Genomic DNA, 25,373 nt, shown 5'->3' with positions numbered 1-25,373 from the left:
TTTACAGTACAAAACTGGCTTCTTTTCTATGTCCCTCTGCCCATTTCTTTCTCAAGTGGAAGGTAAACTGAAATATTAAAATCTGTAGTCTCTTTTTCTTTTTATTCCATTTTTTCCTTTAACCTTACCTGGAAAATACACTGCTGCAGCCAGTGAGAATTATTCCAAACAAAGCCATTCGTCAGCATTATACATCAGAAACTCAACCTCTTTACCTACTTAACAGTAAAAAAAATATTTTATTGCCAAGATAGATTAAAAAAGTTGAAGTCTAGGTAGCTGCTTTATTTCCAGGAGTTACTAATGGCAGTACATATTTTGAGTGTCAGAGCCATAGTCAAACCTATAAAAGTGATCGGTGACTGCTTGATATCAATGATGTTTTTAAAGTTTGTCTCAGGCTTGCGCAGTGAGTCCAGCACTCGTCTGAGTCTCAGAGTGGCTTGGAGGGAACTGGAACTCAGCTGTGACCATCCAGAAGAGATGGCAATGAAAGAATGAAAGTGATAAAGAGCCATGACTATGTTGTAGGAGTTAATGTTGTCCAGATTTCTACACCTCCGCCTGCCCCAAGAGTTAATAGGAGAAACTTGGAAAAGTCCTCAACTGTAAATTATGTCTTTAATCCAATTATATCCTGTAGAGGATATTGAGATGAATGGGCTGAATGATATGTTATCATCCATGACAGCTCAGAGCCTACTGCCACCAGAAATGTTTCTGAAAGCCTGAAAGCTAGTGCATTGTGTCCATCGGGTGTGTTCCTTAGGACTCTTGAGAATGTGATTTATTTTGCTTTTTTTCAAGACCTGGAAATACAGTGAGAGGCAGTAAACAGTCTCTGGATTATTGCAAGGGTAGAATATACTTATGTAGTGTACTAACCCTGTGGTGTTAGGACTGCAACTGCCTTGGCAGTTCTTTGGTTTCCCACTTTTGCAGAAATAGGAAGGAGTTGAGATGGTCATGGAACAACAGAGTTTGGCTCTGAAGCTTTTGAGGGGTTGATAGATCTTGTAAATGTCTAAATTTGGCGGCATGGACTTGAGTTGGATGGCTAAGAAGCTGGGTCCATTCACAGGACCCAGTGTTTGCTGGGGAATGGGAGTGCAACTGTGGATCAGCTGAGACATGGTTACTGCTTACCCCATAGGTCTTGGATGGGTTTGGGGCATGAAATTAGGGATAACACATGTAGAAAGTCCTCTTAAGTGAGCTGCAGAAAAAAAACCTGTGGAGTGTAAAGAAGGTCAGACTCTGGATCTACTTTTTGGCAAGGAGATTGCCATCAGAACATTGGGTAATAGATGCTGGCTGTGCTTAATTTCACAAGTACACGACCTCCTTGATCATGCCCTACTCTTTTAGCTGTAGCCATGTCCTTCTATCCTGCTTGTGCCAGAGGGACATTGCCATGATCTCTATTCCTTAAAAGTGAGGTGGTGCTGTGCAAGCAAGGACAGCAAGGGTTAAGTGCTGGCAGGGCTTTGTGAGCACCAGAGAACTATGCCCCCAGCAGAGACTGTGCCAGCCTGGTGTTATCCCATGGTTGGTTATGAAACCAACCATCTCCGTCCAGCACTAACGCTGTAGGAGATGCCCTCTTTGCTCCTTGTCACAAAGGTGTGATTTCTGCTTTCACAGCAGAGGACAATGAACACTTCCTTCATATCATTCACTAGAGAGGCCTTTCACATCCCATTGCCTGGTTAAGTACCTTCCTTTGAAGCAACACCTTGGCTGCTTAGGAAAAGCAATAAACCTTCAATAGCCATTCCCACCACTCCACTGCAAGGGAGACCTTTATGGTCTCTCCTCAAATTATTTACACCAGTCTATACCAGCTGATATTTTTATGACTTGTTTTGTGAACTGCACCTTGAAATGCAGGGGTCTCCCCTTCCCACCACAGCAAGGCAGGCCAGTGGTGCAGGGTACAGCTGAAGGAACATGCAGACCATGCAAAACCCAATCCTCCTGGTTTGCATGCAAAGAATTGACATCATGAAAAAACAAAAGTCATTCAAAGCAAAATTGTCTGTTTGCTTTTTGTGCTTGGAGAAATACGGTGTGCGTAGTCCCAACAGAGGCATCTTGCAGCAAGAGCTGAATTTTGCCTTTGCGTCTTAAAAGCTGGAAGTCATGCGGACCCAGGCGGTAACGTAAAAAAAAGCCAGAACCTGCTAGAAGGAATTCATAATAAAGGGATAGACTTTTTTTCCTTGTGACCAAAACACCTGTCAGGGCTGCCAGGACTCTGCTAATTACACAATAACTTTATTATATCCCACTTGGAAGAACAAACCATACTTGAAGGTCCAAAAATGAGCAGCCTTTAGACTAGATTAATGCAGGCAGAATGACTGCATGGAGCCGGTGTTTGCCCTGTCCTCCCAGAAGCCCCAGAGACTAAAATAGCTTGAAGACTCCCCTCTTTGTTGCTAGTGCTACATAATAAAGTAATTGTGCAATTAGAAGTAGATTAGTGATGGGAGAGAGGCATTTTCTATGCAATGTAGGCAAAAGACTGGCCTCTCTGAACAGGTTTCAAGCTTCAGTGCAGCACCTCTGCTCGGTTTTGCTTGAGCTTCTGGTAGCCCCTGGTAGCATCCAGACAGGAGAAAAGGAACATCTCTAGTTGAGTGTGGTTTTTCTTCCCATGTGAATATGTAAGGGAGGTCCTCATGGAAGGTTGCAGTGCGGTCCTCACATTGCCCAGCTCCTCAGGATCCTGTGTTTACGCAGCATGAGTGTCTGCAGCATGGATAAGAGGGTTTCACCTCATGATGGAGGTGTTTGTGATGTTGGTTTGCCAGTGAGACCCCAGGATGTGTTGAGAATAGATGGAAGTGGGGAATAATGTATTAATGCCTGACGTCCCCTGAGGTTTCCAGCCTTGGCAGATGATAGCAAAGGCTGAAGTTAGAAGGTCTAAAAATAAAACAAAGCATAAGCCAAAAATTGGGGTACAGCTGAATATTGTGAAGTAGCTCTGTGTGGGAAAGCAGGCCTTGGCTCTCAGGTATGGATGCTCTTTCCTTCATCACTTCTTTTTACTTATGGGAACAAGCCTGCTATTGGTTAGGGTGAGATTAGAGCAGTGATGCTCTTGGGCGCAGGCACTTGAGTGTAAGGAGTCATGGCTGGGGCAGGAGGCTGAAGGAGCTGGAGCATGGTTGCTGGCTGGCCGTCTATAGGAGGGAGATCGATGTGGGTGCATTTGGGCACGCTGGTGTTTTGAGGACCTTCTCTGTGGAGGTTGACAAAGATGTGCAAGTGGGTGCTGGGGAACTTGGGGAAGGCACATGGACAGTGCTGAGGGCTTCTTGCTCATGGAGCAGCAACTTCAGGACTTTGCATGGGGGTCAGTGGAGAGGGACCACCTCGAGCTCTCTGCCAGATCCCTCTCAGCCTGGCAGGGATCGATAACATGTCCCATGAGCAAACAGCACATGGGGAATTGGGAGTTAAGAAGTACTTGGTGGTGGCAGATGAATCAGAGGAGACAAGGAGGAGGTATCTTCTGGGTTTATTGCAGCTCAGCCTAAAGGTTGTGGCACTGCCTTCTCCATATCTTGCTGAGGACTCTCCTCTCTGCCATCCTTGGGTGCCTGTGGCCTCCAAGGGGTGCCAGCATCGCAGAGCGGTTCTCCCATGGGAAACTGCCTCTGTGCTCTTACTCCAGTGAGAGCAATTAATGAACACCAGAGAGGCTGTGGAGGGACAGGAGACTTCCATTGCTCCCATCTTGGGAGTCTGACTACTTTGCCTCATTTCCTTGCTTGTCTAACGGTGCTGTGAGCATTTTGGGGTCAAGAGGGTAAAGGGGAGATGTTGCCATTCGTCTTGGTGCTGGTGGTGGGAAGCAGCATGAGCTGAGCAGGATCTGCTCCAGTGCATTGTGGGTCCCTGTAGGTATCAGCCTGACTGAAAGGCTCTGTGTGTGTGCCTGAATGAAACTGGAGGAGGGGAAACAAGATGGGCAACACACTGAGCAAGAGAAATTGTGTTAATATGGGTTTGGGTGAAACAGATCTTTGGGGTGATGTTTCTCCAGTCTAAGCTCACTTAAGTATTCTGCCAAGCTTGTGATGCCAGGGTATACAGGCACCACAGTGACTCATCTGTCTTGTGACAGCCCTAGGAGAGGACTTTGTGCAGGACTCACGTCTGATGTGGTGTCACCTGTAGCTACTTTAACCCCTGCAGGATTGTTAGCCTGGTACCCCAAAACCAGGGAAGAAAACTTGAAGTGTCTTCCCTGTACTGTGATCTGCCTGGAGAAACTAGCCCTGGGGACGGGACAACTGCCAGGAGTGCTAGGACAAGCATCCTGTCAAGTGGCTGGTGGTGATCCTCTGCTGACCTGCAGTGATCCGTACCCACATGGTCAGCAGGTCTCGCGGGTCCCCTTTCCCCTGTTGTGCCTGACAGATGTGTATGGTGTTTGCAGGTCCCGTGGCAGTGATCAGCGGAGAGGAGGATTCAGCCAGTCCCCTCCACCACATCAACCACGGCATCACGACGCCCTCATCCCTGGATGCTGGCCCAGACACAGTGGTGATCGGCATGACCCGCATTCCCGTCATCGAGAACCCCCAATACTTCCGACAAGGTCACAACTGCCACAAACCAGACACGTGTGAGTGCCCGATCCGGCCGGAGCCCCCTGCGAGGACCAGGGGATGGGTTGGGGGGATGGGGGAAGGAGGGTGAGGAGGAAGAGGTTAAGAGGATGAGGAAGAAGATAAGGAGGTTTTTGAGGAGAGTGGGTCTTGGTATGGTCCAGAAACCAAAGTGAATCTCAGGTCTCAGATATCACAACATACATGTAGGTGCTTCCAGAGAAGACTTTCCACTCTCACTTTCACCTCCCTTCACCCTCCCTCCACCACCCACCAGTCACCTTCCCCCCTTGCCTGAAAGTGCCATTTGAAGCTGGGCTCTGCCTCTTTGGCTCCGAGCATGAGGTCCCTGGCATGAGCAGGAGCTGCCTGGGAGTGCGGGGATGGAAGTGACACCTGCCTGGCCGCAGAAAGGACCTGCCTCCCCTTCCTCCTCCAGCAGTTTCCCAGCCATGGGGCTGCCTCCTTGGCTCCCCACTGTGCCAGGGAGAAGCTCAGGACATGTGGCCATAGATGGGGCAGATGCATGGAGATAAAGAACAGGAGGCTTAGATGCTGGTTGTCTTGTTTTCATGGGCTTCTGTAAAGCTTTTGCAGCTTCACCTTATAAATCTGGGTTGTGAACTGGGCTCATTAGACTAGCAGGTGGTGATCAAGTGGTCCTCTCTGTTTTGCGCTCCTAAATTCTGTGCGTAAAAGAAAAACGCTGGGTAAAATGATGCAGGGAGTGCCTCACTGAAGTCGCCTCTGTTCTCCTCGTGGCTGTGCTGACTCACGAGTGCAGGAGACATAACTCAGCCCCTGGAAACAGGGAGGAGGCTGATCTCCCAACCTGCAGAAACTCATTCAGCATTAAGTGCTCGGTGGGAGCATGCTGCTCCCCGGCCACTGCTCCTCCCATCAGGATGGGGAGCTGCAGCCGCTGCTTCCATGGGGGTGTCCCTGGGGCAACCCCTCCCAGGCACTGTGAGCTGGTGCCAGAGCCGTTATCACCGTGCTTCGCTTGCCGGAGCGATGGGGTGTGCCCAATGAATGTGCCCGGCTTTCCCTTTGATTTTCATCTTAATGTGCTAAATTTGGTTTGTTTGTAGAGAGGGGGAGGAGGAGGGTGGTGATTAGGCAGGAGCGGAGAAGCTGAATGTAGCGTGGTTTTTCTCTGCAGTTAATTATATATTTTACATTTCTTATAGCACCTCATCTCAAAATGATTTACAAACTCTGATGGCTTGGGAGGGGGGGCAGCTCCCCCACTTTATTTTTTTCCTTCCCCTCCTGTGCTCTCTTGAATCTCTTTAATCTATGCGCCGACCATTTCAAGACGTGGGTGCTGTTGTGGCTGTGCTGTAGGCAGAGCTTAAACCTCAAAGGATTAAGTTTTGCTCTGAGCGTTTGCCCTGTGGGGCTTGTCAGAGCTGGGCGGATTGCAGGGGAAGTCGCTCGCAGCAGGATTTGGCCTCAGAGATTCATGGGTCTATTTGATTAGGATCTGAAGAGTTCACAGAGATGTTTGGGGGTGGCATCCGGAGCCGATTCTCCTGTGGAAGGTGCCACAGGGGTGAAAGGCAGCGCTATTGACAACTGTGCACACTTGGAAATCCACAGCAAATCGTCACCTCTGAGCTCCAGGTTTCCCAGGGCTACCAGGTGGTGGGGCTGAAACCAAACCCCACACACAGGCTCTCCCTTTGGGTGCTAACAAGAGGCAAACCACAGCTGGATGCTGGCAGGCTGAAAGCCCTTGTATTTTTTTAGATTTGCTTGTCATTCATGAGGCAAAACCCAGGCTTTGACACCTCAGACAGGGTTAGATTTGGTGTGTGTAATGTATTTTAGTCCCCAGGACTTTACTTGGGCAAAACTTCTGACTTCACTGGTGGCTTTGCTTGAGGCTGGAAAGTTTCATAATTCACCTTTTAAATTAACAATGCTTTGGGGAGCTTTCGCTGTAAGGGTTTTGTTTGATCTGATGTGCTCTGCTCAACCTAAACCTAAGTTGGAGAATATTTGTTGCTCCCATTCTCCCTGTGGTTTTCATGCCGGAAGGTTTTTCTTTCCCCCTGTCTAGAGCTTGGACACAAACACTTCTTCATTTGCTGTCACTTGTAGAGAGGAGAACTTCTCTGGGCTGGGGAGTGCCTTGATACCCAGCTGAGCCTGTACTGATGCAAGCTGTCACCTCCTTCCTGCCACCCACCTCCTGCAGAGCCCCCAGCAATGTGCTCTGTGGGACCCAGTGCCTCTCCTTTACACAGAGGTGTTGCTAGAGCAACATCTTCAGCAAACGCTTTCTCCATCGTGAAGCCTTTTCTCCTTCCTTCCTCCTGCAAGCCTCCCTGTGCTCTTGGATGTTGTCTGGGTTGAGGACATGCCGATACCCATTACCGTGCTGCAATGAGGAGAGCAAACTCTATATGCTTAATGCAGTATTAATAGTACATTGATGTGATATAGATCTCTGTCACCCTCTATACTAGCAAACATCGCTTATCACGCAGGGATGACAGATGTTTATTCCCAGCCACTTAGCTCTGCATAATGGAATTGCAGCTGAAATATGGAGAGCAGCTCCGTGCCCATGGAGCTGCAGCCCCTCGATCCTGCTGTGCAATGCTGTCCTGTGGGCTTTTCTTGTTAATGTGTCCTCAAGGAGATCGAGACTTGTTCCTTGCTGGGGATGTGCTGTCCTCGCATCAATGTGATGAAGGGCGCCTGAGCCAGCTCTCACGTCTGACTTTCTGGGATTTTTGCAGTAGTCTCTTACCCCCTTTCTGCTACTGCCTAATTTAGAGGAGCAGGAGGGACAAGCTTGGCTCAGGGTCCTCTTTCCCTTCCTGGCTGAGGGCTTCTCAAGAGCCATGGAAGAAACCGCACCACCTTGTTTTCTTGTGATGAAGCACTGAGTCTTTGAGAAGATGCTCCCCCCCGTCTTTATGCTGTAACTCCATGGCATGCTGGGTAGCACAAGGGTTTGCAACCAATCCCTGTTTCAGCCATCCTCAGCCCTGCCTGGAGGGTTAAGCCAAGAGCATGGCAATGGGGACAGTCCAACCACAAATCAACTTCAGAAGAATAAGCTGAAATAGTCTTTTTCTCCGGATCTTTTGCACATGAGGAGAAACCAAGTGACATATCTGCTCGGCAGATGTTAACAGGAGGAGTGACAGGTTGTGATGAGTTTGCACCTCTCTATATTTGGAAATAAACAGATAAGAGGAGAAGGATGGGACTTGTGGAGCAAGCACTGTGGACAAAATATGTGATGAGGAGATAGGGTGTAGGACCACCTAGATTCAACCTATGGTCAGGGGTTTTGGTAATGCAAAACATGATCCAGTCTACCCTCATTTGTGTCCAGAAAATGGCTATCAGTCCTTCTGGGCAGGAAAAGTCAGCTCATTACAACAAATAGTTCCTAATCAGCAGAAAAACGGGAACATCAGCTTGAAATAAGCTCATGAGGCTGTTGGTAGGACACCATTTTCATACGTACGCTTCTTAGCGGTAACAGCAACTTTTAACCTTATCTCCATCTCCTGATGTTCATGATTTGAATTTGCAAAATGGGTAGTTATAAGTAGCTGCAGATTTTTGTGGTGAAAAACTAGTAATATTTCAGAAGAAACATTTTGGAAGATTGTTTTACTTTAATAGTAGCAATTTATTATCAGCACAAGGCATCAGATGGAGATTAGTTCCTGGATCTGATCTCTCAAGCTTTACTCAAATGCCATAGCATAGTTTTGCAGCTGCTCTGTTCCCTTGTATTTCTTGTCTGACCAATGTCTGACCAAAGAGGTCTTCTCAAGAATGACACAAAGCAGAGAAAAGTATCCAAACCTCGATGGAGAAAATGAATCCGGGGGACAGATCCTTTGCCAGATCCCTGTCTGTCTCCCATCAGTGGATGCTTGGTTCCCCCCAGTGCTGTGAAGATAGACTTTTGGGTCAAGTGGTTTGATTTTGGTGGAGGTTGTTGCCAGGCATGACTGGAGCTGGCTGTGTTTTCCTCTTCCAGGACTGGCGCAGTCTGGGGACTGGGATGAATTCTCCACACGGGTGGAGCAGCCGTCCTTCCGTAGAGTCCTAATGAGGGGTTTTTTTCAACCTCATCTATTACAGGCTGCCCTGACATAATTACATATTTGAAGTTAGTAATTACACGTATTCATGCTAATTAAGTAATTAGATATAATTACAGTAACTGTAAATACATGGTAATCGGCTAAAAAGAAGTACTTCAGAAAAAAAACAAGGCAAATCACACAATAAAAGCGCCATCAGCACTCTTTCACTCAGTACCCTGTCTTTATCTTGTATTTCAGTGCAGTTTAAAAGGAACATTGTGGTCATTTAAAAGATCATATTTTTTAAACAAATAACTTTCCTTACCTCTGTTTCTAATAGGTCTTGAAAACAAAGGATGTTTACCTTTACCACTGTAAATTCTTTTTGTTTGCCTAGTGTGTTTTGTTCATCCTGGCCATGGGGAGCTAAAAACTATGGAACATTTCTGGTTTTGGTCAGTTCATGTTCCCATTTTTGCCAAAAACTATAACATATAAATAAAGCCAATAAATGCTTGAAGTTTCATTTGGTTAAAAAAGAAAACTAAACCTGTTGGTAGTGGAAAAGAGAAACTTTTCCTTTTTTTTCTCCCTCCTGATAAGAGGATTTGTCAGATATTATTTTCATGCAATATGAATGTGGAGGCCAGTGTGAAGGAACAGCAGCACTCTGCTGCCCTGTGCCCAGCCTGGGGCCAGGCTGTGCAGGTCTCAGTTCCTCCCACAGGTCTTTGCTACTTCTCCAGTTTCTCCAGAGTTCTCTTTTCCTCTTCTCTCCTCTAACATGAAAGCCCCAGGCTCTTCTCCAGCAGGACCCAATGCCCATTACTTCTCTGAAGTAGTCATCTGTAGGTCGAGACTCTTCTGCACTGGGGGTCCTCACTGTCTTATGGTCTTGTCCTTCTCAGTCAACCTGCATGAGATACTTTTAGAGGACTTAACGAGGGCGCTTGAGTAGCTGTATTCTCATTTATGCGTATTTTGCTACTCTATTCTTTGTCTCCCCATTTGTCCTAGCAAAGCCTGGGTTTCTGGCTTGGGTCTGTGGAAAAGCCCTGGCTTCAATGCTCAGCTGCTAGCAGGTGGAAGGCATTGGAGGTTGCTGCAATGACCTTCTGCCTCCAAATTTCCCTTCCTTATGGTTTGTGGTTGCCTCTCATAGAAACTGCTCTGAGCTCCAAGTGCTGACATGAACATCCCGCAAAAGATTTGGACATCAAAGAAACTCTGCAAGCTCTGGCTGGCTGCTTCCAGAGCAGATGTTGCAGGTACCTGAAGAAAAGTGTAAGCAACAAAGCTTACTGTTTCTGTCACCCCCCGGAGCAGGAAAGAACTTCTTCTGAGCCTTCTCATCTCCTTCTGCAGGCTGTAACATCTGACTAACAGGAGAGATCCCATGGCCAGTGGGACTCGATCCAACCTGTTCAGCTCTTCCCAGCCCTCTCAGCTGGTTTTCCTTACCTGTGGCTATTTTATGCTCTGCATTGTTTCATCCAGCTCTGAAAGAGCAAGTGGAAGAAATATCCACATTTTCCAGAACTCGGAAGTCCAACCTGTGTTTGCAGAGGCGGAGTGCCCATCCCACCTATGGCAGCTGTACTTTGAGTTGCAACCTCATGCTCAGTGATTCAATCTTCAGACCTTCCTGCCATGATGGTCCTACAGAAATGAAAGCTTTTCAGGCTGTTTTGGAAAGGCTGGCAAAATCCGTTGTGTATACCTTGCCACTCAGCCAGCTCTGCAAGTGTTGGCTGGGTGGTTGTATCGAGAGAAAGAAAAGCAGCACGGGAGGGTGGGATACGTGGCTCTGCCTGACCCCTGCGTGCTTTAGAAGGAGCTGCTGTAGCTAGCAGTGCAGCCCTGCATTGCTCCAAATGTGATGTGCACCCGAGCTGGTTTGCACACAAGTCGATCACCTCCTGCAGCTGCTTGGGTTTTAGATCCTCTCTCTGTTACTTTAGTGTGTGTTTACTGAAGGTATTTGTAGCAACACCGGAGAGCAAAGGGGGCCGAGCGGGATCCAGCCCGGGTGTGGGGAAGCGACGCTGGCAGGTTGTGTATGTGCACTCCTGTCTTGCATCCAGCCCCCTGCTCATCTCATATAGGGGCTCACGCACCCTCCCACTGCTCTTGCGGCATCTCCTGGCCCCCCCGCCCCCGCCACCATCCCTGCGTACATGGACATGTGTTCCCCACCTGCTCACCCATTCACCGTGGGATAAGCATGGTATAAAACCCTTGCTGAATCAGCTCTTCTTCATTCCCCGTGGCTCAGCTTCCTGCACAGTGACACCTACATACCGATCACCTCTGCCTCAAGACTGATGCTGCCGAAGCACACATGGATTTCTGCTGAGTGCCCTTGAAGCTCTCTCTACCTTTCCTTGGCAAAGCAAAGGGATGCCACGGTGCTCCTGACCAGGCAGTTCCCCTGCCAGGGATTGCCCAAAGCCATCAAAGATGGTTGCACCTCCAATTTCTAGTGGGTGTTCAGAGGTTGGGAGCACAGGTGTGCTTCTCACATGGGGTCTGGCATGAGTCAAGACTCATCGTAGCAGGGTGAGAGAAGAGGAACCGGATGAAATGAGCATAAAGCAGGTTTTCATTCCCTACATTATTGGCTGCATGTCCAGGTATTGGTGCTTCTCCCTATCCAGTTGTGCTCATAGTGCTCTTGACCCCATGGTGCTCTTAAACCTGAAGGAGGTGTCCATGCCACAGAAGGAGGGCTCTGTTTGTCAGCCAACGCTCTTCGTGCCCAGAGCTTCTTCCCTGCTAGACAAGAGATAGCGACACAGTGCATGACCTGAAGCTATTGCAAACTCAGGCAGCCCTGGTGTCAGGGGTAACAAAGGGGATTCAAGAATGTTCTCCTAATGGCTCATTGATTGTGTGGATTTTGCTGTGGGTCCCTTTAAAAATAGCTGGTGTGTGTATATGCCTGTGGGTAGAGTTGTGGTACTGATTTCTTTTGGCCATCAGTTAAATATTTGTCTTGCTTTTTAATGAGTTTACTGTGGCTTATAATGCTTGGCTGTTGGGAAAGTATCTGGAGGCTTGGGTACCTCTGCATTCCGGGGACAAGGGGGATGTGCCCATGGTGCCTGGCTGTGGGGTACCCCAAAGGCACTGGGAGCTCCCAGAGTTTGCAAGGACATTGTATTGTGCCTTTTTAGTCTAATGTCTAACCAGGCTGTTTTCACATTTAAAATCTAGCTCTCAGAAGTGTGTAGGGACTCATCATGGTCAGAGAAGTTTAGAAGATTGCAGGCTCTCATTGCTTGTTCATTGTCCGGTTAAATTACAATTCCTAATTAAAAATAGCTGCTATTGTTTAGGAGTTGGAGCAGTTTTGCATGACCGCACACACAGCAGGAACATTATTAGTAGCGCTGCCCTGTGGGACGAGAAGTACAGCCCAAGATTCAGCAGTGAAGCTATACATCAGGTTAAAAAAAAAAAAAAAATCTACCTTAAGTGCTGCTTTTCGGCTAGACAGCCCAAAATACCCTGTTCAGTCCTGAAAGCTGGGGAAAGACCCACGTAAAAAGATATTCTGCCTAAAGAGCTTCTCATATCAAAGGGGGCTTTTGTTTCCCAGCCTAGCGTGGTGGCTGACTCTGGGGAGATGGTGTGCGCAGACAGTGATGGCTCGTGCCTCCCGGCGGCATGGGGCAGGCGGAGCAGCGCTGCTCTCTGTAGAGCAGAGCTCAATTGCTTCATGTATAATATAACAAAAACGCAGAAATTGTCATTCTTGGTTGCTGAACATTTCCAGTCCTCCTCAACATCCTTCTGGCTGTCTTGCTTTCGTTGGTCGTGGGTGCAGACAAGGAATAGGTTCACTGCCAGTGGGGTTGATGCGATGGAGGAAGGTGCTGCTGCTAATGGAAGCATCACTTCTGCTGGTGTGCTCCTGAAGCCCTGACCTGAAGCAGCTGTCTTGCACCATGGTTAAGCGTGAAGCACTAGCCTTGTTGAACTCGGCGTGATTTACTGAAGTGAACAGATCTGGCTGAGAACTCAGCAAACCCATTTCCACGTGTAGCTGATGTAAGATTTGTATGCAAGTGTCTCGAGGTGAAAAGTACATTGAATTCACAGCATGTAAAGCTTGCTCTCAATGCCCAGGCTTGTCTCCCATTAAGGCAGGGTTTACTGCATAATCCATTTTTAGATTCCTGCACGCTCATTCCTAAACAGACTGTAAGTTACCTAATGCTGAACCCTGCTTGAATCTGGTTTTTGGGCCCTCTCTCCCTGCCCCTACCAGGATAGATCCGTTTAAGAGACAGGAACAAACTGAGACTCAGTGAAAGCATGAAAATGTCTGTATGTACCTCAGCGATCGGGCTGTCCTGCCATCTGAAGCTAAGCATGGTCAGTACAGGATGCAGTACTCAAACTAAGCGATGACTTACAGCTTCATGTAGACTCAGCTTTTCCTGCTGTTAGTTCCAAGTTCCTATTTGTTGCTGATGTCTCAGCAGTACCTGTGGTTCTCTCTCACAGCTGTGGCCCTGCAAAAATGTCACACCTTTCTTTCAGCCATACTAACCTATTTTTCCCCAATGAATTGGAGCACTGAGTCTGAAGGCACTATGCCTACTTTTTTTTTTTTTAAATATATATATATATATAAAAATATCTATATGTTTGATCTATTTGAAATGTACTGTTTCACAGTGTTGGGACACCTGTTCTTATCTTGCTAATATATTTCAACAGGTTTTACATCATCCTTCTTTGTCCCACCACCATACCTCCTTTTTTCCCTTTGTGAGGGAAAAAGGGATCTATTTTTTTTTTCCCTACAAGCATCTCTTAAATTCAGGATGCGCATTTTCTCTCGCTCCCCTAAGTGTGTCTAGAAAACAAGGCAGCTAAGTCTCCTAAGTATATATGGCAAATCTGCAATTAGAAGAAAACACTGAAACAAAATTACTCCAGCCCTTGTCTCCCTTCCCCCAGCCCTTCCCATCCCTCCACCTCCCTCTTGCAGGATTAAGCTAAGCTAATCCTCAGATGAGCAAGATCTTTGGGAAAGCAAAGAAGCAAAGTAAAACCAAGGGAGGAGAAAGAAAAATCCTTCACACTCAACACTAATAAGGAAATTACGGGCGTCCTACATTATGAATTGGATGAATTTTTAATGGTTAGAAATGCAGTTGATTTATAATGCATCCATCCTGGACTGCAGGGCCTGTTGCCAGCTAATAAATAAATGACAGGCCCTTTGTATTAACAGTATCAGTCATTTTACATCTCTGCACTGTATGCACTGAGGAAGGGGAGATGATGGCCATCAGGTGTATACCAAAGCAAAGGACCTCATGCTTCAGGACATACCTGAGGTCTTGATATACCAGAAAGTTGCAGCCTGATCTTTCAGATGGGCCACAGCTTCTGCTCTATCCCATTGCTCACAACCCAAAACCAAAAAGAAATAAAGAACTTAGCAAAGGGCTCCATGATTTTGAAAGGTCAATTTAAGCCCAGCTTAGGGCCCTGTTTGATGTGTCTTATGCTCTAGGACAAGTTAGTTAGCCCCGGACAGCAGGAAAAGGTCTATCTGAGGTGGCTGCCCAAAGCTTCTTTCCTACAAGTGGAAGGAGATAGGATGCTTTGGGTCTGGCCCGTGTTAAACACCTCGTTCAGGATGGGGGAGATTGTGCTGTCTGTTGTCTCGACAATTCTGGCTATCAGCGCAGCCAGGGTGAGGCTAGCTCAGAGTCAGAGATCAGCATGAATTTGTTTGAATCCCACCACAAATGTTCACAGGGAGGGCTGTGTTAAAAATAAATTCTGGGCAAATTCCAGAGATGGGGTGGGACTGTCCTGTTCTCATGCCAGATCCCAGAAGAGCTCAGATGTCAGGGGAACCTTACTGAGAGCACAGCAGGCAGCTGAGTATTTGAGGGATGGGGTATATTTTATCCTCCTCTTAACAAGGAGAAGTAACCTGGCATCTTGCACCTTCACTAATTCCTGGAAAGAGGCATTTCTCCTTCCAGCCCATCACGGGGCTGCCAAGCATCTTCATCTCCATTTTATGGATGAGGAGAGGCAGCTGGAAAGACATCAATTTGCTCAAGGTCACACCAGGTTGCTGACAGCTAGCAGTCTGGCCCATGTTCAGCCCATTGGACCGTGTTGTGTGTTTATGAGTCACCATCTGAAGTCCTTTCATGGCCAGTCTTTTGGAGTCAAGAGTTTAGATGGACAAACAAGGTCTTGGAGCTGTCAGCTGTATATTATGATCCCACAAAATGGCAGTTCTGAGTTTTCCCTGCTGCTTTCAAGATAGATTAGATCAAATTCTGCCTTTCCACCTTCATGGGGACCATGCTACAGTCGAACATGTTTCTGCTTTGCTCTCTTGACTAATTCTGAAAAGACGTTTCCTTGCCGACCTCCTAGGAGCTCTGCCGACCTCATTCCACCTAGGCATTGCCTCCTGGCCCGCTTGGTTGCAGTTGGAGTTGGCTGGAACCTCAGTGCTGGGCTTGGAGGAAGAACAGTTATTTTTTTACCTTGGCTTTAGTTCCTGGATGAAGGAATTGCGTGGGGAGCCTGGGATACAAGCCTCACTGCCCAAGGAAAGCGCTGCTTTCCAAGATGAAGACTTTCATCTTGACCAGGAGGAAGGAAGCGCTTATTGCCTTATTTATTACATTTCCCCATAGCAGTGTAAATACTATATCCATGATAGATATGGATTTATGAATAATACAGAGATTTGAACTAAGTAATTGCAGTGCTTTTTTAATACAAAAGATCCTCAGCGTCAAGTAGTATTAATGATCTGTCTTGACGCGGTCTCTGCAGAGGGCAATTGCAAACCCCAGTTCCGTGAGAATTTGAGAAATTGGGGGAGAAATCCTAATGTGCTGTTCATCCCCTCTGTTCCCTTTGGGACACTCCAGAAAGAGTATCCTGTCTGCTGATTTTTTTCTCAGCTTTCCCTAGACCCTCCAAGGACGGGAAGGCTAAGTGAGTTTTGGGAAAACAAATCCCTTTTGTGGGCAGGCTGGGCTGGGCTGTCAGAGGAGGCAACTTTGGGAGGAAATGCAATACAAAGATCCTAGCAGCTCCCTGTGGTCACTAACAGTTCTCTGGACATTTCTGGAAGAGTAAAATGATTAGTTGCAGTGAAATAGCTAAATTCAGGCAGAGGTAATGATATTCTATGTCTCTGCCAATATGAGTTTTGTCTCTTCTCTCTAGCTTTAATTTGAAGCTCTCCTTTCCACTTGCTCTCTGAAACCCTTGTGCAGCCTTGCTATTAAACAGGTGGCTACATTATTATGAGAAATTCTCTGTAAAGTCCTTACTCTTTAATGCCTTAGAATCTTTGGGGATGAGTTTAAGGTATTAATAAGTATTAAGATCTAACACCTAATATTTCTTTGCAGTGACATCACTATGGGGGAAGGGATAATGGGATAGCAATTGCGGGGTGTGCCATGGGTCATTTTGTGCCCTGCATCACTGGTTGCAGAGATCTGGTAGCCCAGCTGGCTTCATTGTTTGCAGAGAGCTGGTAGCCTGGCTGGCTGGTCCTTCTTGCTCCCTGCTGTAGGTGTGCTAGGTGCCAGTGTTACAGCTGCAGAGCTCTAAGGCCTCTTTAAATTAATGGAGCTGTCTGAGAAGGTTATGAATGCCTTTTCAATTTATTTTTTTTCCCCCAAACATAGCATCTCAAGCCTTGAATCAGGCTGTTAACCTTTTTCATTCCTCTCTTTCTAGCCACAGTCCTCTTTAAGGTTATTTCTTTTCCTTCTTCCACCATCACCCTTTTAACAGGAATGAGGGCAGGGGAGACCTGTGGACTCGGTGGCCTATGTACTCTCATTGTCAGCCCTGGAGGAGCAGGTCTTGCTGACCTCTGTGGGCTGTGTTGAGCAGGGAGCGTGGGCTCAGGTGTTTCTTTGCTACAGGAATGGTAGCTCATTAACACTCTGTGCCCTGCAGATAACTTTTATTGATCATCAGCTGCTTAATCAAAAACTCTATCACAGTTTTCTTCGATTATTCTTTTCCATCTCTTCACCTCTGGAGAATCAGCTTAGCTAAAGTTAATGTACTCATTATGCAGTTGGGAAACTACCACCACAGGCTGCTATGTAAATCATAGGTTTCAGGAAGGTTTGTGTCCTCCTTCCTGCATGTAGCAGGACGAATATATTGGGTGCATTTTCCTCTACTTGATGGGGTGAAACAGGCACTGTGGGAGTTGTGCCGAGCTGGGTTTTGACCTGCCTGGGGTGGCAGTACTCACCTCCTAGCTCACGCAGAGCCTGGGCTCCACATCTAGATCCTCACAGTCGTGGTATAGTGATGAACAGCACTGCTGCTGTTAGCAACGCTAGTGCTAACCCACCCTCACCTTTCCAGAGACATGTGGTGGCCTCCGCATCACCATAAATACCTACCAACATGTGCACCTGGACTGCTGGAGACCTCCCTCCCCTCTTACAGGGGGATATTTAGGTTGAAACAGCTTTATGGATTTGTCTCTGCTGGTGATCGCTCGGCAGTTGGGTGATGAGGGCTTTCCTATGGGAGACCAAGCGCTCAGGAGAGTGTATGAGAGAGCTGGGATGAGGGGGGTGACCTGTGTAGTGGTACGCCGAGGAAGAGGGCATGGACATAGCATGTTTGAAAGATGTGAGCTGGGGGAGGGAGATGGGAGGAGAGTGGAGTGCCAAACCATGATGGCGAAAGTCTGCACAGCTGGACCATGGGTTTTTATTTTCTGATGATCTGTGTGCAATGTATATATAGACACAGAAGTGGTGACTTACAGCAAAAGTAGGACGTTAAGTCCCCTGTCTAAACAGATCTCAGCACTCCTGAAATCAGCACCTTGAGTGTGTTGCTGTTGGGTATTTGCTGACACAGCGAGGGCCATGGCTGGAAACCTGCTCTGTGAATAGTGGCTTTACTCTTTTGAAAACCATCAGAGCTCTGGGGTTGGGGAAGCAAGGAAGCTGTGCAGGAAGTGGCAAAAATATTTCCCAACACTTGCCATGTTTCTAATGACCAGCTCTGAGAAGTGGCAGGCCAGTTTGAATGGGGACACAGGAAGGGGAGGGAGGGAAACTCTGACACAGGAGTGCTGCTTGTTCCTGCCACTCCAAACTTATCTCACACTCTGTTTTTTCTTGATGTCCTGATATGATTAATTTTCCTTTTGTCTTTTAATGTTTGCTGCATAAAATCATTCTCCTTGATCCTATATGCTATCAGGGATACGTATTCCATGCTGGTTATGATGTTGCAATGACCTAATTTGATTGTGGAGGGTCGTGTCCTGTATAATGTTGTCTCATTTTCTCAGTAGTCGATACAAACTTGATTTTATTTTCTTTGAAAAGAAAGGAAGTGGGGGCAGGAGCGCAGCATCCACAGCCAAGCTTATACCTGCAGCTCTTACCTTGTTGCCCAGCTGTGAGGCTGCCATGGCACACATAGTTCAGACTCAATGGGACCTGCAGGCTCTTTTTATTTATTTTTTTTTTTCCCTGCCGGTACTGAAGGGGAGAAAGGATGGAAGCTACAGCAGAGAAAGGCCCTCATTTGTAGCTGCTGGCACCTCTGATTTGCCTCAAGGAGTCATTATTCCAACAGGCTGGATGCCCTCTTGATGGAGCTTATCTCCGGAGGGGAGGGTTAGCTGTGTCTCCCCGTGGGACTTGGGTGAGTGTTTAGCTTTCTCCTTTTGTCTCCAATTAGATGCTCAGTCCATTGTACCTCTGTTTCTCCTGCCTCAAAGACCCTTCACCTGCCTTATGCATCTGTTCTTTATGAGTAGCTCAGAAGGGAAAAAGAGGGTCTGGTCTCAATTTGGGTGGCTCATTTGCATGTGAAATGAGCATGTTGTTTCAGAAGTGGTGGCAGCAACCTGGGTCTCCTGGCCCCCCGGTCTTGTTCAGGGCAGCTTCAACAGCTCCAAGGCTGTGGCTTGGTGAGCAGTGGCAGGGCTTGCTCATAAACTGGAAGTGTGACTGTGTTTTTGCAGAGCTTGTTCAGAAAATGGTGGTTTTTTTCAGCAGCTCATAAAGGAGGTGTCAGCCCGGTGTCTGGTCTGTGGGAAAAAGAACCTGCTTTTACAAACTGAAGATTGCAGTAAGCACTTAGCTCTGGCTCATGGGCTATCTCCGCCAGCTGGGATTGCTGGCGTGGCAAATTATTCAGCTGATGGTTTCATTGCTATTTTCCTTATGGGTCCTGGACTTTCTTCCTTTGTTCTCAGACTATTTCTTATTCTCAGCCCTGCCTCCTCCTGTCCTGTTGGGCGTTCAGTGGGCTTTCAATTAAAAATGGATTCATTGTGGTGACAGGGCAGGACTCAGAGAGGCACTGGCAGGCAAAACGGACCATGATTTTGCAGCTTTAGCTGCAGGTAGGAGTTGAATAAATGAGTCAACAGATCTGTGTTCCTGGTGTGCCACCAAGCAGGCTCCCTTGGCTTGGGTCAAGAATTTAATGGTGGCAGGAAGAGGCCAGGCAGCAGAGTGGCAGTGACCTGTGTGTCTGGGCAAGGATCAAGGGAACGGGATCATGAGCCTTTAGGGCAGAAAGAGAGGGAGCAGGTTGGACATTGGCCACTCATGTGATCCTCCTTGGCAAGGTACCAGGTCTCCATGGGCCAAGTGCCTGGCACAGTCGAGCCAATGTCCCCGATTTGTTCTTGGTTTCGGAATATTTAATCAGCATATCAAATATGAAGTCTCTTTAAGGAGAGACTAGCAGCTGGCTGAGTGTTGCAATCAATGTATCTGCTGTGGAATGTTTCCTGCAGAAATATTACATCCTCTCTCATTTACTTGATGATCTTTAGGGTGAATCAATCAAAAGATGCCGCACACAAGTAGTTCAGTCTGTGATCCTGTGGGTGTCCATTAGAGAGGCATTTGCTCTGTGTTAATGGACCTGTTGATTAACAAAAAACCCATTGCTTTTTAAATAGAAAGCTGTTACTTGATGGCAATTGTTAGCATTTGTTTTTCTGCTGCCCCACCTCTCCTATGTACAGCTCTCTGTGCCAATGCAGGCGACTGCTGCAACAAAACCCAGGTCTGCACTGCTGGAAAGAAAAGCACTCACATCTCACCCAAGCAGTTACTGTATGTGGACCTTCTCTTGGAGGTTGGAAAGGACAGAGAGAGACTTCTTTGTACTCAGTGTGTGATTTAATCGCTGTGTGTCTTGCTCTGTTAATCGTGTTTTATGCACCCATCTGCCTTAGCATGTAATACCCTGTTGGACACCAGCAATGTCTGAGGAAGATCTTCCCCTGACATCCCAGGGGATAGGGCCCATTGAGGCTCAGCAGCTCCTTGAAGGGAGTCTGTCTTGGGTTTTACATCAGGCTGAGTGCCTGGGAGTTTTTATTTGGGTCAGTAAGGCCTCTAGTCTGTTGTAGCTATATTGTGTTCATTTCCTTTCCCTACAACATGGACATTTTCCTAGTCTCCACTTTTTCTGGGTGAAAATTTGCCCATGCTGCAGTGTTAGTTCTTGCTTTTCTGATGCTACCATGGCATGAACCCCAGCTGGCATTTTAAACAGTAGATCATCAGGATGATGCTTTCTGCATAGAAGATGCCCTTACCTTTGAAAGCCCCTGCACCAACCTGAGTGGACCCAACCTAGTGATGACCAAAGCTGTGTAGACAAGGAAGCAGCACATTCAGTGCTGCCAGAGCTCTGGTGTGGCACTGGAAACATGTTCCTTGGACACAGCCCAGGACAGACCACACCGTGCTGAGCCACATAACACAGCTAATCGCAGAGGCAGTCATGCAGCAGGGCTGACTGGCCTGAAAGGACCAAGGTTGTGGCTGGGGGTTGTGTTTAGCCTCATGCTGGTAGTTGCCAGCAGCTGTTCTGCTTTCTGGTAAGCATGTTTGGATCCTTGCTGCTCAGCCAGAGGCTGTGGGGGCATTTGGTCCCTCCCTCAGGCTCCTGGTGCAAAGCAGCCACTGTTCAGCCTGGCAGGCCAAACATCACTTCAGCCCACTGCAGAGGGGACCAACCCCTCCACGTCACTGGTTTAGTTCCATCCTTTATTGCTACAAACCAACTCACCCAGAGCTGTCCTTCCTACAGCTGGTGGGAGTCAAAGTGATGAGGCAGTTAGTGGATTAGGGCAGCAGAGTGAAAACCATTTGGCTTTTCTATCCTGATTCTTCTGGGTGCCTTTAATTAGCATGATTGCTCAGCACGCGATTTTGCCATGTTCTTTAGCTCCCCTGGTTAGAATAATTATTCCCCCAGCTCCTTTTGTTCCAATTCCTGATCGCTTACAAAGTCTCCTGTTAAAAGCCATTAAATCCGTAATGTAAAGTGAGAGTAAATGTTCAGTAGCGTTTTGCTTTCAGCCCCACACGTGTGCGCTCGCGCGCTCCCCAGCCCCTCTCTGGCACTTGTCTGTTCCCTGCCTTGTGCTCTACACTGCAGTATCGCTTTCTGCTTTTCTCTCACATGGTTCCCCACTGGCCATCCCACGTGTCCCACATGCTGCAGGTCGTGTGCACACTCTCCCTGCTTTCTGCTGGCAATTTTGGTATTGCTCAGCTCGGTTTCCTCTCTGCACAGGCTGGTTTGACGCTGAGGTTGAATTCATGGCTGCGGACTGTGATCTCTTACATTTAGTTGCATGTGCAAATACAAAGGTGCCATTAGAAGTGTATGTTTTTAGAATCTTTTGCATGCTTTTGCCCCGATGTGGGCAGCTCTTGCTTCAAGAAGCAGTGTACATAGAGGAGGACATGTCCTGGCTGTGGTGGCATGCAAGACTTCTGATGATAGATGATGGAGAAGAGGAAAGAACTTATTTTTTAAGTAAAGCTGTTTCTCTTTTTCTCGAGCATGAAATCCTCTGGCGGAGGGAAAATGGGTTTTGGATAGTCACGTTCCTGGGAGTTTCCATGTTGCAGTGCCTCCTCATCTGGAGGCCTGAGAGCTCAGCCCCTTCCCTGTCCCTCATCTCTGCTGATATTTGATCAGCACATGCCAATGACACAAGTGGGGAGGACAGACGCAAAGGCTTGCACAGAATTATACGTTGTGAAATAAGATTGGGCAGAAGTGTTTTAAATGCCTTGTGCATTTAGGTGACTTGATGTGAGAGGCAGAAGGGAGAGAGGGAGACTTACTTTCAGACCCAAAATGAAACTGGGTCAGAGGAGGGTCTGGCAGTCATATAGTTCGTTAAGCTTGGAGCTGACTACCAGAGCAAAAATTCACAGCTAGACCACTTGCTGGAAGAAGCTCATAGGGAAGAAACCCTGGTCCTTCCTCCCTCCTTTGAATGAAGACTCCTAACTGACAGCATCCTAGCGTTTTGGGCTTAGGTCTTCATTTGCTGCCCTGCTGTGGTGTGCCAGACCTTCCCCACTCTGCAAAGCTCACCCTCTGCTGTGGGGTTGAGTGAGCGTCTCCTTGAACAGCAGCAGCCCTCTCCAGCAGCCCCCCTGGTGCAGTGCTTGGGAGGGCTCCCCAATCACCCTATCTCTGCTTTGCTGGCTGCAAGGATCTTTCATACCTTCTCTTGCAAAAACATACTATGTTTCATGTGTGGTTTGTGGGAGCAAAGCCTTTTCTCCCCTCCTACAGAATGAAGGCTGCCACAAATGCGTGCCACTCATTTGGTTGGCACTACCCAAATTGTTCCCTAGGAGCAGCATGATCCCAGCACAAATCTATGTTCCTCTGCTTGTCCCCTCTTCCCATGGGGAAAACACAGCCCTCCCTGTGCCCTGGCCTGTGTGTTTTAGAGCTTGCCACATACTGGCAGGTACCAAAACACGGTCTTGAAACAAAATCTGGAGCCAGGAGCTCTCCCCTGGGAAGATTAATGACACTCTTCTGATATATTTTGGTGCAGAAGGCAACTTATTTTGAGAACCATCTAGTGGGGTGATTATCAAGAGAAGAAGAGCTGTGGTGGCAGCCTTTGTTTCCAAAACAATCAGGAGAGTAGGAGTGCTGGAGAGACACAGATGAAGGACAATAATTCCAGACAACGCAGCATCCAAACAGCCTGAAAAATCAACAAAACCTTGTTCCTCAAGGTTTCCTGCTGCTCTCACTGTGTTTTTGCCCTCAGCTCTTCCTGTTCCCATTTGCAACTCCTCTGTAGTGCTTGGTGCCTCCTTGCCTGCCGAGATCTCCCGTGCTCCTCAGTTTCCATCCTCAGCTTGTAAACTCCATGAAATTGCATTTCCCCACAGGATACTTCTCCTGACACTTCAGGCTCTCGGGCTTGTACTGCTCCTGGGCTTCCTGGAGGGCAGCTCTGGCCTTTCTATATGAAGTAAGGTATTGCTGGAGCAGATGGCAGAGTAAAGAGACTTGAGCAAGCAAGGATTTATCCTGGGCCTTGATCAGCTCCTCCGCCAGGCTCCTCCTGTGCTTTGAAGAGCAGGAAAGCATCGCTGGCACTGCCTGGGGAGGGAAGGTCCCTGCTGCAGACTGCAGCAGTTGTGTGTTTTCCTTACCCACTGTGTGTGTCTCCTTTTGGTGTCTGCTCTCATACCCCAGCCATCTGGTTTTACCAAGCACTTCTGTCCCCTTCTAGACCCCAGAGCTCCTGGAGAGGACAGGAGTCTGGGAGCTGGGGCTATTCCCTGTTGAGTGCCCAAGACTGGCATTGGTTCCTTTGGGGACGTTGGAGAAACCGTGGTTCTGCTCTGTGCCACTGTTTTGCCATCTGTGTGATGAATATAACAGCTCCTGCCTCCCAAGGGAATGATCAAGGTGTAACAAATTAATGTTTATGAAGTGCTCTCTGGCTGGAAAGAAGTTTGCAACAGGGCTGTTGCTGTTCTAACTTCGGGGCTTCTTTTGCTGGTTGGCTCTTTGATGTGGTGATCTGTGGTACTGGTGGATCAGCTGTACCATAATTGGAATTAATCAGCAATTAAGGAACATGAGCCCAAACAGATTCTTTCCCAGTACATATTCATTTCTGGACAGATTAGTCAGTGGTTTCAATAACTATGTAAAACGCTTAGGGTAACTATTGCTATCTGAAGCAGCTGGGGAACAGAGGCGGTGGCAGAGGGATGTGGATACCTGTCAGGCAAAGTGGAAATGAGAAGCTTTTGTAACACTGTGCACAGTGCTTAAATTGGCAGCACTCTGAGGGCTGACTTAAAAAAAAAAAATTAAAAATTGACAAAAGAATGTATTTGAAAACCAAAGTGATGAAAATGCCGTGTTAGTTGTTGGGATGGGATCTTTCATGCCGGGTCCTGCGGGCTTTGTGGAGTGCAAAGGCAGAGAGAGTGTGTGGTGGTGAGAGATGGGGACTCACGGAGGCAGGGAGACATGGTTGTTCCTCTATTTGGTGGGAATTGCAGAGAAGGCTCCTGGATGTAGCGGTGCAAGCACACAGAGGGACAGAGGCAGGGCAGCAGCTTGATAACGCCCAGGATGTCAGCTACCACCAAACTCTTCAGGCATTTTACAAACTTTCCTGCAGCTTGTTCTCTTGGCTGACCTATAAACCCCAAGAGTTTTGCCACGCACCTTTGCACAGCCATGGGTGTTGCAAGAGACAAAACAGCCATCTTCGCTTGGGTACCTTCTCTCTGACCCACTACGATTTAAATGAGGCAGGGACTATGCTCTGCATGTTGTGGGTGAAACTGCTAGGTGCCCAGTCCTTCCCCCTTCCCTGGTCCTCTTACAAGTCATTTCACATACTCTGGCTTCAATCTAACGAAAACAAAACCGATGAGGCCCAACTGATCTGGCTGCTTTCCATCTTGCAGTGGGCCTCCGAGTGGCTTTAAATAGCCGCACCTCTGTGCAGTCTGGAGAAAAGCATTGGCTGTGCCTCTGGACAGGGAGGGTAGCTTTGACTCAAATCACAGGGCATCTCAGACCTGAAAATAGCCTTTTTATTTTGTCCTTGGTCTTAAACAGATTTTTATTTTTCCTTTTTATTTTTTATTTTATACCCTGGTAAATGCTTTCCTACTTTGGGGCTTTTCCTAAGGGGGATCGGTGGGGAATCTTGGAGCTCTGCCTCCTGAGCTATCAGGCTACATCATTTAGTATCTTGGAACTACTCCATCCATGAAAGAGTTCCAGAGAAAACAAACTTGTGATCCCGGCTAATATGGACATGGCCCACATTAACAGCAGCAACAGTAGAAATGCAACGGATACTGGAATTCCTCCGACCAAAGGTTTAATGAATCTTACATAGGCTTAAAGTGTTCACTGCGTGGAAAGCTGCGAACGCTGCCCTTTTCTCAAGGAACATTTTTCAGCTGTTGAGTGCCTGCGGTATTCTCCTACTCCTTCCTCTGCTGTAGTTAAGCATGAGAGAAATTTGTGTGGAAATGGGATCTTCTGGACCCATTTGCTTCTGCTGTTTCTCTTGCTCTCAGTCCGTCTCTTCCCTTTCCTGCCCTCAAAAACACATTCAGTGCTGCGATCCCCTGCTCGTGATTTTGGGTTGTGGTGAAGATGAAGATTCCGCAAACTGTAGCTAAAGCTCCATCTAGCACATTCCCAAGAGGTTTCCAGTGACGTCAAGTCTCATTGACTAAAGTGGGAGACTCTTATGCCTGAGGTTAAACCATGGAAAATGAACAAAGATACAAGGTGAGCTGCTGTGCAGGGGAATAAGGACCCTGTTTCCATGAAAATGAACAATCAT

At 47.5% G+C, this 25,373-nt stretch overlaps 1 protein-coding gene across 6 annotated transcripts in view; it reads left to right on the top strand.

Moving 5' to 3' along the window:
* The window catches only part of NTRK3 (neurotrophic receptor tyrosine kinase 3), a 217,300-nt gene that overhangs the window by 115,664 nt on the left and 76,263 nt on the right, over positions 1 to 25,373 (top strand). For all 6 annotated transcript variants that reach the window (XM_075713677.1, XM_075713676.1, XM_075713675.1 and 3 more), the window contains one exon: positions 4,454 to 4,642. In XM_075713677.1, coding sequence (XP_075569792.1) covers positions 4,454 to 4,642 — 189 coding nt within the window. The remainder of the gene's footprint in view (positions 1 to 4,453; positions 4,643 to 25,373) is intronic.

The sequence above is a fragment of the Pelecanus crispus genome, chromosome 7 (genome assembly GCF_030463565.1).
Source record: "Pelecanus crispus isolate bPelCri1 chromosome 7, bPelCri1.pri, whole genome shotgun sequence".
In the NCBI taxonomy this organism is placed as follows: Eukaryota; Metazoa; Chordata; class Aves; order Pelecaniformes; family Pelecanidae; genus Pelecanus; species Pelecanus crispus.
Note: the sequence above shows the minus strand (reverse complement) of the source record. Positions and strands in the feature narration are given on the sequence as shown.